The sequence below is a fragment of the Eutrigla gurnardus genome (assembly GCF_963514095.1).
Source record: "Eutrigla gurnardus genome assembly, chromosome: 8".
Classification (NCBI taxonomy): domain Eukaryota; kingdom Metazoa; phylum Chordata; class Actinopteri; order Perciformes; family Triglidae; genus Eutrigla; species Eutrigla gurnardus.
Window position 1 is genome coordinate 22257561 of NC_139922.1, and position 16892 is coordinate 22274452.

General features: G+C 43.2%; 1 protein-coding gene across 1 annotated transcript in view; it reads right to left on the reverse strand.

The window, feature by feature from the left end:
- LOC311017499 (rap1 GTPase-activating protein 1-like) overlaps positions 1 to 16680 on the reverse strand; it is a 39301-nt gene extending 22621 nt beyond the window's left edge. Inside the window, 2 exon segments of the mRNA XM_084015881.1 lie at positions 7500 to 7535; positions 16514 to 16680. Of these exon segments, the coding sequence (XP_083872007.1) occupies positions 7500 to 7535; positions 16514 to 16557 (80 nt within the window). The 5' untranslated portion in view covers positions 16558 to 16680.
- Between the last annotated feature and the right edge of the window lie 212 nt (positions 16681 to 16892).

Genomic DNA, 16892 nt, shown 5'->3' on the forward strand with positions numbered 1-16892 from the left:
GTGTGTGTGCGTGTGTGTGTGTGCGTGTGTGTGTGTGTGACCTGCCAGTGACCCCAAAGTGCAGTTAAAGGTTTAAGACTTCAATCACAGACACATTATACACCAGCAACATGTCAGAGGTCTCCAGCAGGCAAGACGGCTGCTGTTCTGAAATCAGAATCGTTATTAATGCATAACCATCGAGTGTCTCCCACAGGTTGGGATTTAATTAGGTTGGGGGAGGGGGGGGGGGGGGGGGGGGGGCACTGAGCCACAGGACTCAGCTGAAAGATGATCTAATAAACGCATCATTCTAGCAGGGTTCGCTCTCCTCACTTTCAACCAAAATTACGTTTCAAATATTCTTAGAAAACAGAAAGAAATGTTAAATATTTTAGCTCCAGCTTTTTCTGATTTTCACAAATCTCACAGTGTGAGCGAGGGTTCCCCTGCTGTTCCTACATTACTTTGTTAAAAGCAGCCTCCAGTCGCTCTTAAACAAATCCGCTGTGAAAATCGAGCCCATAGTTAGTTTGCAATGCAAAGCAGGAGAGTCAGCTGCTCCCTGACTTTTGAAGAAACTATACATCACCGTGATTTCTCTGCAGTACGCCTGAACACCACTGGGACTGGGACTGGGACTGGTTTGATAATAGTGCATTTTATGTTTGAAATGTCTTGTTTTTAACTCTAATTAAGCTACAACATTAGGAAGATATGAAAGGTAAGCATGTTCCTGCTGACCTTAACCATGACCTCTGTTTCCCACAGTGATTCTCTCCTGTTTAAACAGTTGGCTCAGGTAAACATTAAATACAGTAAATATTGTGCAGGCTAGCTATATCATACAGTACATACACATCACTGCACCCATGTGTGCAAGTTGTTATAACGATTACGTTATATGGCATCATGAAAAAAAAAATAGGTAAATAACAGTTACAGTTGTATAAAACATTTTATTTCTAGTCACTTTCTATTTTATATAGCTTTTGTATGGATTCTAATGTATGTTTAATGTATGTTCTATGTATGTTATTGCTACTGGATGCTTGAATTTCCTTCGGGATCAATAAAGTATCTATCTATCTATCTATCTATCTATCTATCTATCTATCTATCTATCTATCTATCTATCTATCTATCTATCTATCTATCTATCTATCTAACAATAAGCTGAGATAAATCACCAACATCGCCATATGGAGATCCACGCTGGCTCAATGTCAATTAAATTCAGTCCTGGAATCAATTAAACCAGAAGTTTGACCTGAATTAATTTGCGATCACCGTCAACCGTTCCCCCCCCCGAACACAAATCAGTTAACGGTTCATAATGTGTGTGAAAATGTACTTCTGGTCAAACCCCCGGTGTCATCACACATTACGCCGATGACACTGAAGTGCTATGATATTAGGAAACAACTGCCTTGTTCTATTTTTTTTTTTTTTTTTCAAATTCGCTGTTGAAGTAGCAACACCTGCTGCCTCGCCAATCATCAGTCCTCCAACAGCCGGAGACACGAGGAGCCCATGTGCAAAGAATTACCACACAAATAGACCCTGGAATTGCCCTGTTTTCAGGGTCATCTTCCCCGCCGCCCCCCCCTTCAGACTGACCTGCAGCACTCAAACAAATGGCAGCATGATTGTCTCTGGTGTGAAACCATTTTCTCTGAGCGGTGCTTATATGAGTTCCTTCGTCTGTATGTGGCTCCGCTATGAGCCTCAAAGGCAATCGTTCCAGATCAAAAGATACGATTTCCACTCAAAAACAAAGTTTGATTTTGGTGGAAGTTCAGCTACGTGAATATACTGTATGTGATATGTAACATAACATTTTATGTGACTCTCTGACTCATTCATAAGGGGGAAACTATTCCAGGACTTCCCCCCCAATCTGTTTTGGAAAATGCAAAAGAACGGGACCTTTATGGTCTGATAGCTATAACAGCTATCCTGCATCCACAATCAGTGCAAGAGCAAATATTGGACAAAAATGTGCAGATAGGTTTGTTCCCCCTGGGAACTGTACCTGTAAAAGTCCTTTTATACAAACAGTCAGATATGGAAATCCTATTCAGTACTTCTTATCTGGACATGAGAACACAACTGCTTTTACTTGAAAGTACTGCCCATTGTTTTCACGGTGTACCGCTGTATTCACGGGGACAAAAGCAAAATACTAATGTACGATTGAATGCTACATGAATTGAATAACAAATAACAGAATATCTGTGTGGGATCTGACGCGCGATTGGGATTCCATGATGGGTTTTCTTGAGCCGACGCCTCCCCTGACAGCCATATTTTTCAGTATGTATGAAAAGGTGCAGGTACGGCAGGTGTTGGGGAATAAAGCCACCATTTTTTTTTTTTTTTTGGTGTATTGGATTCCCAGCTTGTGAAACGGCGACCCCTTGGGGAAATCACAGTCATGCAGATGTGCCTACTAATGTGCCAGGAGGTCACTGCCGGATCATTGTGTGCTCTGTTATTGATATTAGAAATACTATTGTGTTCAGTGGTATTGAACTTCATGCATTGTGATCTATCATCCCCATCAATCAAGACAACAATCCGGGAGGAAAACTGGCAATCAAAAGCCCTCTTCTTTCCACTGGCTTATCACAACATCCCCAGCGTGACAGGTGCCAATAAACAGGCCGTATAACAGAGATCTTCAACCTGGGGTCGGATCAAATGTATAAAGGATACACCCGTCCACAAACGCAAGGAATAAAGACGACACAGCTGCCTCTTCAACACCTGAAGACCCGTCTTCTGGCTGACTCAGAGAATCAGATAAAGTATAAAAAGGGAAAAATGTCCCGTCAAAATTGTCTGGCAACTTATCACAACCTTCAACAGCCTGCTGTCACAGGAGCTTTACGTGGTTTCTTTTTTATTTCACGGCATCTTGTGCTGATGCTGGATGGCGGATGACATGTTAGGATTTGGATTATTGAGACGGATGGAACCAGGAGCGAGCTTGTCACTTGGGTGCTATATTTGGTCAGACAGCAGGAGGAGACTCTTACACAGAAGACAGTCTCGTCTGATCCGGCTCGACAGTTTGCTCTCCCCACGACACACACCCGCTCTTCCAGACAACTCAGCTCGACACACACACACACACACACACAGAGGAGCGTGCACAAGCAAACTGACGGCGGCGCGAAGTGGACGGCGCGTGTGCAGGGGAGGAGACAGACAGAGGATGATGCAGAGCGACATCTCAGGGGAAATCAGTGAACACAAACAGAGGCGCGTGTACAGTGACGCCTCTTAAATGTTTATGTGCTAGAAACGGCAGACGGATGGATGAAATGGGCCTCGAATTTAAAAAGCATCATAAAAATAGAACGGCTCATTGCATCACACACTTTGGTAATAAATAGCGAGGTCATTCAGGAGTTAAAATATATTTTAAAAACACTCTATACCGCTGTCAAAATCGCCACTTGATGAAAAGTTTGAGGTTTTAAAATTTACCAGAGGACCAATTCATCAATACTGGAATTTTAAAGGAGTCATCACCAGGAAATCGCAATTTCTCTTGTTAAAACATGCATATCTGTGTTTGACCTCAGTTGAAGCTTGCCTGAAAGGCTGGAGTTTGAAAGTGGCGCCGTTTTTTCGCTTCTGCTCTTTTTCCGAACAGGAATAGCACACAAGGGTGTGCATTCCTAAAGCACAAGATTTTGATTCTGCGCCTACGGTGACGTCACCGTGGAGGCTACTTGCATAAGCCCACCCCTCTTTCACCACCCAACCCCGCCCCGTCCGCTACCGGGTTCCGACTCTGGTTCGTACATAAATGCCTGAATTCCGTAAGGTTCGTCATTTAGTGTGTGCGCCATGACAGGGGGCTGTTTATGTTTTGGAGTCTGCATGCAGGCAAGCCCCCCCCGGCTCTGTCCTTCCTGCGGCGAATCAACGCGCGCCTCATTACATATTATACAATGCACATCCGGACCAGTCAAAACCTTGCGCGTAATCTCGCGTGATAAAATCGCGGTACGAAAAAGGGTCAGAACAAGCTCAATGTTTGATTAAATTTTTTTTTTTTTTTTCTAATAAGTTTTACGAATTGATCCAAAGCGATCCAAGGGGGGCTGGATACGTATAAAACCAGGTTATGACTCCTTTAACCATTTATAATAAGTCTATTGCTGCCCTCGGCCACTAGAGGGCAGAGGGCAGGGCAACCAAAACCAACACACACCTTCACACACAGCTGTACTCTTCTGTTCAGACTTTAAGGTCCCCTCCACTATTTAAAATGTAGGAAGATACTCTGCTTTAAATAATCATTTATTATTTTTAAATGGTTTTATATCCAAAAAGTGATTACCTGGTTCAGAAAAACAGAAACATGACCACTAATTATTCTCCCTGATTGACAAATCCAGAATCTATCAAGCAAATATTGTTCATTTCAAAAGTTTAACTACTAAACTAAGGCATTGGTCTGCACAAGCTCAAATATCCGAATAACAATTAAACAAACTTTTGAGTGAAAGTTGAGCTACAAACGCTAAATTAATGTGACGGGTTCGAAAAAATCTGCTTGTTTGTTGCTGCATTTAAAGCAAAGGCTGATATCCTAACTGGTGTGACGTTCTTTAACGTGTAGCCTGACTTGTTAGCTGATATTAGCAGGCGGGAGAGGCAGACCTGTCCTGCTAAAGGTCGGGCGATCTGAAGCCAGGAGGACGGTGGGATCAGAATTGTTCAAAGAATGGACAGGAAGTTATACAACGATAACCAGCCGTGATAATCCATCATGCTCCAGGCACAGAGAGTGCACTTTCTCTCTGGATATATGGACGTATGTGTGTAGGAGAGAGAGAGAGACTCTTATACAACATCTTAGTATAGCCATTATCCATACGAACCCTCCTCTTCCATTTCCTCCCATCAGGGGAGCTTAGCGAGACAGGATTACAACCAATTACAGGCCTCCCCCCGAAGAGCGCGGAGACGGGGGGCTCGAGGATCATCTGTTTATTGTGTATGACCAGACGGAAGATGGTCATTTAGCATTTAATTACCTAAAAGAGTCGAAGGGTGAAAACCGAACGATTCCTGACATTAAAATACGTTTAACAGATTAGACACTGTTGCTCATGAAGAGATCACGTTTAGTGTTCTGAGAACGTATAAATCTATACGATAGAATTAATCTCTGCAAGAGTGGAAAGAACACATTACACCTATTTTAAAGGCCTTACATTGGTGGCCTTCAGTTTCTATGTTGATTGGCAGTGGTGGACAGTAACGGAGTAAATTTACTTAAGTACTGTACTTAAGTACTGTACTTAAGTACTAACTAGTACTAACTAGAGTTAGTTGGACGGTGCAGGTTCATTTGGTTACAATTTCAATGATTGTTAATAAACATCTGCATCTGCAACATCTGCTGTAGTCCTGTGATCCCATTCATTTCATTTGTAATTTACTCTTACTCTTACTTTTACTTAAAGTACATTTAAAAGCATGTACTTTTGGATACTTAAGTACCTTTAAAAGCAAGTACTTTTTTACTCTTACTCGAGTACCATGTCGACTGAGCTACTTTTACTTGTAACGGAGTAAATTTTGACCAGTAGTATTTGTACTCTTACTCAAGTACTGGGGTCGAGTACTCTGTCCATCTCTGTTGATTCGTTTCTAATCCCTTTCCTTGTTGTTAAAGCACTTCAACTAGTATGACACTCCTCCAATCTATGAACCAGGACGGCCCCTCGGGGCCTCTGGCATCCTCTTCTTGTTGTGCAGGACAACAATTGAGTTTGTATAATAACAGTCTTATTTACAGTCTTACAGGCATTATTTGTTTGATTCAATAATTGCTTTTATTGCCTTCAAAATGTCTATGTTCTTGTTCAGTCTTTCTAGGGTTACACGTTTTAAAAATGACAAAGCGTTGCCGTCCAATACACGATACAGGCCTTATCTGTAGATCGTGAGAAGAGCGAATTTGAATTCCTGACCAACCAGCCATTTCTTTAGATATAAGTTTGATGAATCACAACAATTTACGTATGCGTCACTGAAAACATACACGTGTTAAATACTTTATAACTGAGGCTTTTGAGTGCATTTAGGTGTCTTGTTTACATTTGTATGATTTATCATCAGCTAAACAAAGCTCTTTGAACTGCACTAACCTGTACTAAAGCTGCTATACAAATAAAGTTTGTTTGATTATCTACATTATGGATGAACTTTAGGCCGTCTTATGTAAAGATCACACAGGTTGATTTCAGTAATCTCTTCTTCCTCGGAGGAATGCATTCATTGAATTCCTAACATTCGATCGTGGAGTCATGCGGTTATTATCACAACTATCTTCAGGCAGGTCAAAAAGAAACTCACCAGAATTTTCTTGGCCGTCCTATTCGGAAAGGTGAGCAGGGCATTTTGCCGGGCTGTGCTCTTACAGTTTTGCAGTCGGAGGATTTAGCTCGCTGTTCTAATTTCCAGTCACGTCCCGTCCAACATACAGTACCTGGAGGAATGATTCTGCCTCTCCCACTTATTTTTCTTTTTTTAAACGTAACTTTTTGTCCTCAGGCTCACCAGAAAAAGGAATGAATCCTTTCTAAAAAAGCACCGTACGTCTTGTTAGAAATTGCTCTGTCCTGCTGGGTACGAACAGCGATGGGAATGTAATACAATTCAAGATATATTAACAGTGAGAAGAAGCATCCAAGTTCATTCAGCAGTGTTTGTTGAATTCCTCCTCGCTTCCGAAGAAAGAACGAGGCTGAGAAGTGTGACTCTGCTGAACTCTCAGTGTATTTTGTGACATCATCCCACCGCTCTCTTCTTTTCTCCTCCTGTCATGTCATCTCATCCACTCACTCCCTTTGTCCTCCTGCCTCCTCTTCACGCCCACAGCTCTTTTTGATCTCCTGTGCCGTTTTTTTGTATCCTCTTTTAGCTTCTCCAATGCTCTCTCCTCTTGTGCGGCGCAGGTGTTCTGCTACAGGCTGACGCAGTGGGAGCCCGGCGGTCAGACCGCAATCCCTGCAAGCGAGTGATGCGGGCCTATGGCTGCTCGGAGAGAGATCCGCCTGTATCTGTATTCCAGAGGGAAGGAGCGATGACGCTGCGGCACTGTTTAACCTGCTGCAGTCAGACAGAGAGGGCGGCTCGAGGGCCCCGGCAAAACCTAAAAACCTTCAGGAATGAAACGGTCCATCTGCAGTGGCATGAGGCGAGCATGCTCAGCTCCCTGCCAGCCTCCCACCCCGCCGGCACTGCAGAGACAGCAGCACAGACCTGGGATCTGTTCCACCTGCTCTACCTTCTCATTCATCCTCCTTTCACTCTGACTCCAACATTTAGAACGTATACAAGGCACCGAGCATCACTTCAGAGAGCCTTAAGAACTGTTTTCCACAGTGTTTGTTTATCACGACGAAGAACTTGAATGATTCAGATGGACAATATCTGTCATGGTGTCAACTTGCGTTGTCATAAGTTATAGAGAAGGAAGACAAACTCACCATAAGCTTCTGGCCTTGGAGAATGTCTTGTCCACTCTAAAAAAAAATAACAAACACATACAGTTATTATAACCAGCAGTTTTATGACATCGTAGTTGTCGTTGTTTAGACAAAAAAATGACTTGTATGAAAACAACAAGGTGAGAAAGTCAGCGATACTGATAAAAAAAAATTGACTTTTAATTGTCACACAAGCAGGAAAAGACCAGGTGGAATATAACTGAATCCAGCACTCACTCCAAGTTTATCTGGACAGATTCTAGTGTGGAAACCAACAAACCACACAAGACGTCCGCTGAACCAGGAGAGGTGGATCACGCAGCGGGTTACCCTGAAAGAACTCCTCCAATCTGTTGAAGTAGCATCTCCGAGGATGAAAGGACGATTACTAGCTCTGTGTTTTTTTTCTTGGCCCGGTTTGAAATGGCACTATGAGGCTCATTACTCGGTGTCAGTTGAGGCTAAACAATCATCCGTCCTGACGTCGCCCTGGGTAAACAGATTTGAGCCGTAATCCCAGCAAACAATCATCAGAGCGTTGAGAACGTCCCGGTTTAGTATGCAGGGCACTGTATCTGCCAATAGATGGCACCGAGTGTGCAAGAGAAAGCTTGTGTCTGACAGGTGTCATTCATGAAAAATCAATCAGAAAGCCATTAATCATGATATCCAACTTCATAAAGCAGGACACAAAAAAGGAACAACTACAACTTCTGTCGGGATGCAGCACACGTGGATATTTGCCTCTGATAACTCTTGCACGATGGCCCAGTGGATGACTCACGGCTGCGGGTCTGTCTCTTGTGATGTCTGGTGGTGGTGACACAGGGAAAAGTGGAATGTTTTGAATGCCTGTCAATGCTCCTGCTGCTGCCTTCGGTGCTGTATATTCCCCAGCAAACAGCACCGAGGCAATCCATGATATAAATAATCCACGAGCTGACAATTAATCCGATAGTTGAGACTTTCATTCAAAGCCACAATTTATGTTGTGCGACAGAATTGTATTTATAGTCATGATACTAGAATAGCTGTGGCTAAAAATAAATAAAATCCCATGAGTCAGGCTCCTGTTTTCATTCATGTGAAAAAAAAAAAGCATATGAAAAAAACGTCATTGATTGCAAGAAAAGAGGTATAAGACTTTAAGCTTCCTTCTGCTCAGAAAACTGTGTTTGTGAAAGGAAGTCACAAATCAGCAGACCGGCGTTGTTAGAGCAGAACGCCGTCTGCTTCCCCTCCGGGTCTCCATATTGACATGGAGACGGATGGTCGTGGTTGTCTGTCTACCAATCTACCAAAAGTGTTGATTTCACTGAGGCTGACGGACGCATGTGTGCGGATGAATACGATCTCCATCTTAAGCGAAATGCATGCTGGTCCTTCATACTTATGGGCCCCGCCGGCTCCGCTCTCAAAGGAGCCGAGTGAGAGGAGAGGACAGCTGTTTTCATCTGCGCTGCATCACTAAGAATAACATTTTTCTAAACCTCATCCTGTGCTGCTCACCCATTCTCAGGTTTCATGGAATTCCCATAAAATGAAATCAACCGGGGCGTGTCGAGATTATTGAATAGCCGCTGCCAACTGAAATACCAAAAACCAATACAGGACATTTGCAATAGAATGTCACCGTAACAGCAAAACAGAACGCGATACCCCGAGGGGCGAGACCTCATGTCAACACGCTGGGATGGATAAAGATACGTTTGTCTGAGATCATGAAGGGAAGAGGTGCCTCTCTTTGCTTGCAGCTTGTTACAGAAGGGCTGTAAGCTGTCTGGTGGGATATAATAAGGTTGTTTTCAGATAGGGGATAAGAACTGTAGATCGCTCACATTTAATCATTTATCCGAAGATACTGAGAAGTTTGGTTTGAAGTAAAGAAATGACTGTTTTTAGATCAAAAGAGACACAAAATAAATCTGCCATACACCCAGAAATGATTCAGTTACAACTATTCCCATCAATACTAAACTTACCTTTTCTGAAAGGCAAAGACGTGGACAGCTAAAGAAGTATCACAACCAGGGAGACGCAAAAAAAACCCCACACACCTCTCAGCTACATTAGCACAACAAAGAAAATTCTGTCCTTCTCTGAGAGAACAACTGTCGCAGTGGACAAAAAGATGGCTAAATAGATTTGCCTGCGCAAATGCATTTGTGGGCTCTGAGTCATATTTGCACATTCAAATCACACATTGAAAAACAGTTTGTGTACCGGGTTTTTATTTACAGAACGACTAGATGGACCAGTGCATTTAGGAATGCATGGGAATTACAGCTCAGGAGGTGGTAGTCAAATACTGGCAAATTGTTTTTCATGCTTCTACGCTCTTAGCTAGGTATCAACCACAAGCTGGTATCCATGGAAACGTACATCAGCAAGGGATGAGAAGGCTCAAGCCCCCCCCCCTAAAAAACCCTGGGCCATCACAGTGTCAGCTAGTTCATTTCGACTTAATCTGACTTTAAGCGCAATTCCAAATGTTCCTAATTTCTTCTTTTTCAAAACTTTTAAACGTTTTTATACACTTCAGGAATTAGCTGAGGCCTGCGGTATGTATCAAGTCAGCAACATTGCTCGTGGTAAGTAGGTCACCCCACGGAGTTGAGAAGTCAGCCCAGAGTAAAATCCAGCTTTGAGCAAACAACTTTGTTGTTCAGTAACCAAATGTGCTGCAGTAACAACTTTTTGCACTGTTAATTCTATATCTGAAATATAACAGGGACTCTAAATTTAGAATAATCCAAGATGGGGACAAACGCATCTCTAGCAAAATTATCATTGTCACTTTTCAGATGCTTGCATGTGTGTTGAGCTTCTGTCTTGAATGAATCTCTTTCCAGTAGAAAAACAAAGGGAAAGAGTGTAAGGACGCTGTAAATAATAAGCCTTTAATGTCAGATTAAAAAAAGGTGTATAACACAAGTATATGGTCATTGCTGTTAGTTTGCATACTATTAGACAAGGTGTCCCATAGGTGTGGATGTGAGCGTGGATGGTGGTCTGTCTCTATACGAGTCAGCCCTGTGATCGCTTGGCACCCGGTCCACGGCGTGCCCTGCCTTCACCCTGTCAGCTGGGATCGAACCCAGCGACCCCGCGACCCTAAGCACTTACAGATGACGTATGGATGGATGATCCCATTAAGCTCGTACGGTTAAAATAAACTTTGTTGGAGTCACGATCAGTGTTACACCCAGTTCACGTGAGTTCAGAGCATGCTGAAGTCCAGTTTTGGGTTTAAGACGCTACGAGCTTTAATGACGACGATGATGGTGGTGATGATGATGAAGTCGTGGTAATTTAGCAGTAAGCCTCACTGACTAATCTAAACAAAGTCAAAACAAAGATAAATGAATTTCCAGCACAGTAAATCCCTCACTGTAGCTTTAGTTTGACTGACCATTTAATTCCACCGGATGTTGTTGTCCTTGAGGTCAGACCTATGGGACAGATATAACTGCATGTTGCTGCACCCTATCAATCCTAACATGTTCAACAATGTTAACATGCTGATGTTTTTGTAGGTATGACGTTTCCTATGTTCACCATCTTCTTTTAGCATGTTAACATGCCAACGTTTGCTTATTAGCACTAAGCAGAAAGTATTTGGACATAAACCCCCAAAGTAAGTTCAAAGTAATTACAATTCGTCCTGAGGGAACATAAATGTATGTGCAAAATGTCATAGCAATCCATCCAACTGTTTTAGAGTAGTTGTCAAGATTTTCTTTCACCAAAAGCCAAAAATGTCAACCTGCCTGTCAACCTGCTAGAGGGAAAAGTCATGGGTGGGTCATCAATGTCAGCAGGATTCATTGTCTGGGGACCATGAATGTCAATGCCAAATTTCATGACAATCCATCAAAAAGTTGAGGCATTTCAGTCTGGAACAAAGTAGGAGACTGACAGACAGACCAACAAGTAGCAAAAGCATGACAGGTGGTTGCCTGGATGGATCGAGAGCCTAGTCAGGTTGTTCAGAATGAGATCGTTGTCAACACCTAAACACATATTCTAGTATCAGACTCTGCAGTGAGCTATTCACTAAACGTCAGGATAGAAACTGAATGCTGTCAAAAATAGAAAGGCCTAGAGCAATGCTGAACAATATCATTATATAAAGTGCTCAAAGTAGTAATAAGAAACATTGTCAAACACCACATGACCAGAGCTGAACTGTATCTCGACCCAGCGTGGACTGAATGAAACCATTGATAGAGAAATGAGTGTAAAGTGGTTGAATGTTCTCATTTAGCTACAGTACAGTAGGATACAGTGTATATGAAAACACACACACACACGTACAGTGGTACCACAGCTATGCTGACTGCTAGTAGGCGCTGTAATATCTATCACATTCACTCCAAAAAATCACATTCTCTGTTGTCATGATCAGTATTATTTTTATCGTTAAACATGATGAAGTGCCCTCTAAAGTGCCCTTCCAGTGGAGAAAACATGACGACGTCCCCATTAAGGTGCCTTTCGAGTGGAGAAAACGTGATGAAGTGCCCGTTATGGTGCCTTTCTAGAGGAGAAAACATGATGAAATGCCCCTTAGAGTGCCTTTCTAGCGGAGAAAATATGATGAAGTGCCCTTTAGGGTGCCTTTCTAGCGGAGAAAATATGATGAAGTGCTCTTTAGGGTGCCTTTCTAGTGGAGAAAATATGATGAAATGCCAATTAAGGTGCCTTTCCAGTGGAGAAAACTTGATGAAGTCCCCACCAATGTGCCCTTCCAGTGGAGAAAACATGATGAAGCGCATTCTAAGGCACCTTTCCAGTGGAGAAAATGTGAAAAAGTTCCTTTTACGGTGGCTTTAAAAGTGAGAAAACATGATATAAAGGCTGCTCAAGATGATGGATGCTAATGATAATAATGCTTGCCACCGCCCCTCAAACAGCCAAAGTCCACAGCTGCTTAACATTGCAAATTGTTGTTTGCTTTTATATTGGCACTCTGAATATCGAAAAGAGAACATTGAAAGCAAACTGTTCGGCTGCTTACAACTGTCTTGTAAAGTGAAAAGCTTTTCATAATCTTGTAGCAGCAGGAATTCAACGTTATCTGCTTGTCTGATAAAAAAACACTGTACATCAAGATATCAAGAGATATCTTTGGCAAATTGTTTCTGAAGAGCGAATGGAATGGAAAAAATGCAGCCACGGGTGAACTGGTTAGATAAAGAAGAGCAGTGAATGGGTGTTTGCTTTTCGTGCGTCATTTAATGTTCTCATTCTCAACTCGTCACATACAGACGCAGCTTTAAACGAGTAGTTAACATTTTTAATTTAAACAAAACTATTTGCAAATGCTTAGGCAACACAACTATTTGGTGATGTTTAGGAAAATATCAAGAAATAAAGACTAAATTACGTTCTGTATGTAGGTTAAGAAGACAACGCAAGTAAATCACTGGCTGACTATTAAGGCTCGGCTATGCTTCCGCGTAGTGATCACGCAATGGCCACGCAGTTGCTTGGAGACCGTGATGGTTCTGCGTTGGGTTTACGTGTCGAAATGCAATTCAATGCCACACCGGTAAAGGGCGCTATGTTTTTTGTAAAGACTGACCGACCGACCGAGACTCTTGACGTATATCGTCGTTAGCCTCGTTATAGCCTATTTGTTTACTTTCCGGCTTTAAACATCCACAATTTTTCAGAACTTGGTGTTTTATTTCTTTGTGCAAAAGCGACAAGGTGCAAACAATAAAACAAGGTGCAAACAATAAAAGTAGCCTTTTAAAAGTTTAAATGGCGGTGCTTATGAGTGGAAACCGGATAGCGGTCTCCAGCGGATGTAGTTAGCGGACCAATCACAGCCAATGCCGCTGCGTTGGTGTTGCGTTGGTGTTGCGTCGCCTCGACGCGAGTCTAGGATTTTTGGGAGGTGCACGTCAGGCCCTTGCGTTGGACGTAAGGGGGGTCCGCAAGGACGTAAGGGGTCCGCAAGCCCCCTTGCGTTGTGTCGACGCGGAAGCATAACTTGGGCTTTAGTTTTACACGGGACAACAACTCCGGTCTCCCGGTTGAAAGTCATGCCATTGTTTCACACTTTTCGCTCTTTGTACTGCATCACATGACTTCCAGAGAACTCTTACTCTGAGCGTATTGCCAAGGTGCGAAATTACATGCAAAAGTCAAAAAGTGCTTTTCAATTACATGCAAAACCATTGGTGAGAGATTGGCATGTTATGAATATGCCCTTTGGTACAACTGGGTGACGCAAACTGTAATGACTAGTCGTTGCAATCTGGGTTCATACTATCAATATCCTTATAAATGACCGTATCGTACCATAGTCAACTCCTTTTTGCTTTCTTGTTGGTGTTATTCTGCGATCAGAACTACATCAATTGTTGAGTTTTTACTGTGTCAAGAAGCATAAAGTCCCAGTTTTTCTGTTCTCTATTTTTATTTGTATCAGAGCAAAAATAATTAAAAGGTTAGCCCTTGAGCATAATAATTGCAGGCCACCACATTCTTCTCAGTGGACGGCTTTCCGTTGTGAATATGAATGTGAATGTCAAAGTAAATATCCAAGGTGGACTGACAGAGTAGGCCATTAAGAGCCCTCCGGTTGCCCTACACCTCCCGTTTGTTTTGCCAGTGCCCTTGGAAAGGTACTTCAGCGGCCTCCCGTCGTCAAACAGCCCTGCCTTGAGGTCTACTCATCTTTTATCATGCAAACATTTGCCTTTGTCAAACATAAAGAACCCTCTCTGCGTTGTCTTCCCGTTGTCCATGGTACAACATTTAATACAATCAGCCTTATATGCTAGATAATCAAAAATCCAATCTGTGTCACGCTGGGAAACACCTTTTCCCCAGACACTCTGTCGTTGTGTTAACCTGACGCAATGACATTTCTGAATCAGCTGACCAGAGAATGTGAGTAACAATTCAGGCCTGCTCCCATTTCAAAACAATGGGAGTCTTTCCACTCCTTGCTTTTGAACAGGATCGACGTGCATTCTTCCGATGTTTCTATGTGACACTGCAACATACAGCATCGTTGTTCGTGTTGCCAATGAGGGCAGTAAAAGAGCATTCAGATGACTTTCTATACAGTGTTTGTTTGGCCTTCTCTTGTAACTATGCAATCATGAAATAAACACAGACTTATGGCCTGTGTTTTAAACACTGGCTCTCATTTAACAGGCAGGTAAAAGCAGATCCAACATCACTGTCACACATGACTCATTCTGTATCCAGTAAAAAAGTAGTCCTGAAATTCAAAAAAAGAAAAGAGCCATAACCTAGCCAACAAACCACTAACAATAACTACTAAAATTAAGTGGCCGCTCCGTTAATATTTAATGCTGATGATATTATCCAGCAATGCTGAGCCAGAGAAAGCCGGAGACCAGAGGCGCCGCGTTCTCTTCAGTGGATACCAATGGGATGCTGTGTATGACAGACTGATGTAAGCACTCAAACTTACCAATCGAAATGCCAAGAATGCAATGGCATTCAGTGCTGCTGCTAAACAGACGAGCAAAGTGTTTTGCTTTATTTATGCTGCACACTGGCTAAAGGGTTCTCTAGAGTACAGAAGCAAATGATTGGAATTAATCAATTACCAAGTGTACCGATTGGGAGGCTGCTAAGGGGCATCTAATTGAGTACTGGTCCTAACACTCAACTATAAATCCAGTACAATCCTGCTATTTCATATTTCAACTTTAGAGTTATATGTGGCCTATTTTAGGATGGAAGTTCTTTAAGCTGTGGGTGGGTTTTACTTGTAGTTATCTTGCCTCCCACACAGTAAATGGGTCTTTAGAGAAGCTCAAGGCGGCTGTGTGCTGGACTCTGGCTGAGGTGGGGAAATGAAACAAATTCAGATTTTCCAAAACAACCAGCTTGTTTTCATCCTCTGAGTATTTCCCCCTTGTAGAACCTGAAAATACAGTTTTTAAAGCACTTTCGATGAAGCGTAAATCTCATTCGTCGAAATCAGATTTCTAGTGTGCCCATCACTGTTCCCTGAGGGCCGGTAAACGGTTGCTAGCAGTGAGCCACAAGGGGCAGCGGTGATCCCGTGAACTTGAAAAGAAACTTCAACATTCAAGACAAAGGCAAGATTTATGCACCATCGGAAGTGTTTTAAAAACAATATTTGTTATGCCCAATGTAACATGCATCTGCAGAAAATGATGGACGTGATCCAGGCCGACGTTGCGTCCCCTAAAACACAACTGGTACCAGTAGCACCACTCAAACTCATTGGTCACTCAAGTTGACTCTCTGCTACCTAAAGAAACTCTTAATTAAATGGAACCATAATTCATTTCGTGCTTATTCTGTTCTGACATGTCTTAAGTGGTTCCATGAAAAGGGCTTATTGGTATTCCAGACATTCTTGAGGCTCCCTTCCACACATGAACAGCCTACACAGTAATAAACAGGAGAGGTATCCTTGAAGTCAGTCAGGCATGCGGCTGCACTGGAGCACCTGTTCCACCTTTTAAAAAGCTCTTTGCTGACTGCGTTGTCTCCTGTCCGCCCGCTTGTAAAGTCTGAAGTGGGCCCACGTAAAAAAACACTGGGGACATGAGTGCTTACTGACAACACTCAACTCGGCTCCGTCTACCGCCGGAACCTCACCTACCCTCCTCTCTACATCTGCTGCCTCACCGTTAGTGCACAGACTGCAACCCCAGAACCATTCATCGGCGTGTTTGAGGTCCAGTCTGTGTCAGAAAGCACCGTTTTCAGGACAAAAGCTGTCATCGCAATTACGATGCCATTCTTGTACAAATGGCATCAACGTGCAGACACAGAATCCGCACAGTCATCAAACAGGGAGGGGGGGGGGGCAGACACAGACACACACACACACACACGCACACGCACACGCACACACACACACACACACACACACACACACACACACACACACACACACACACACACACACACACACTCAAATCAGAACTGTGTGTGGTATAAAAGGTTTAGTTGTTCTACAAATGAGTCCAATATTTCATCCTTACCCTCCATAGGCTCCGAAAGTGAAACTCCTCTTTCTCTGCGGCATGCCGGCGAACGGAGAGCAGTGAGCCAGTCAACCCGCCGCTGAACGGAGCCCCAGCACTTGTGTCACATTCGCTGACTGAGCGTGTGTGTGTGTGTGTGTGTGTGTGTGTGTCGTGTGTGTGTGTGTGTATGCTCTGCCCCGCCGTCTGAGTTCCACTCCCGCAAGCCTCGGCTAACGTGCCTCTTCCTTGCCGCACACGCCTCCCTCCTCACAGGCAGCCGGAGGAACGGCAACAGGATGGGGGAGGGAGGGGGGGAGACTGACCATGACCGTCTCCCAGGGAACCAGGAGTGTTAGTGGCAGCCTTTTACTAACGTGCATCCTCAAGATCACAG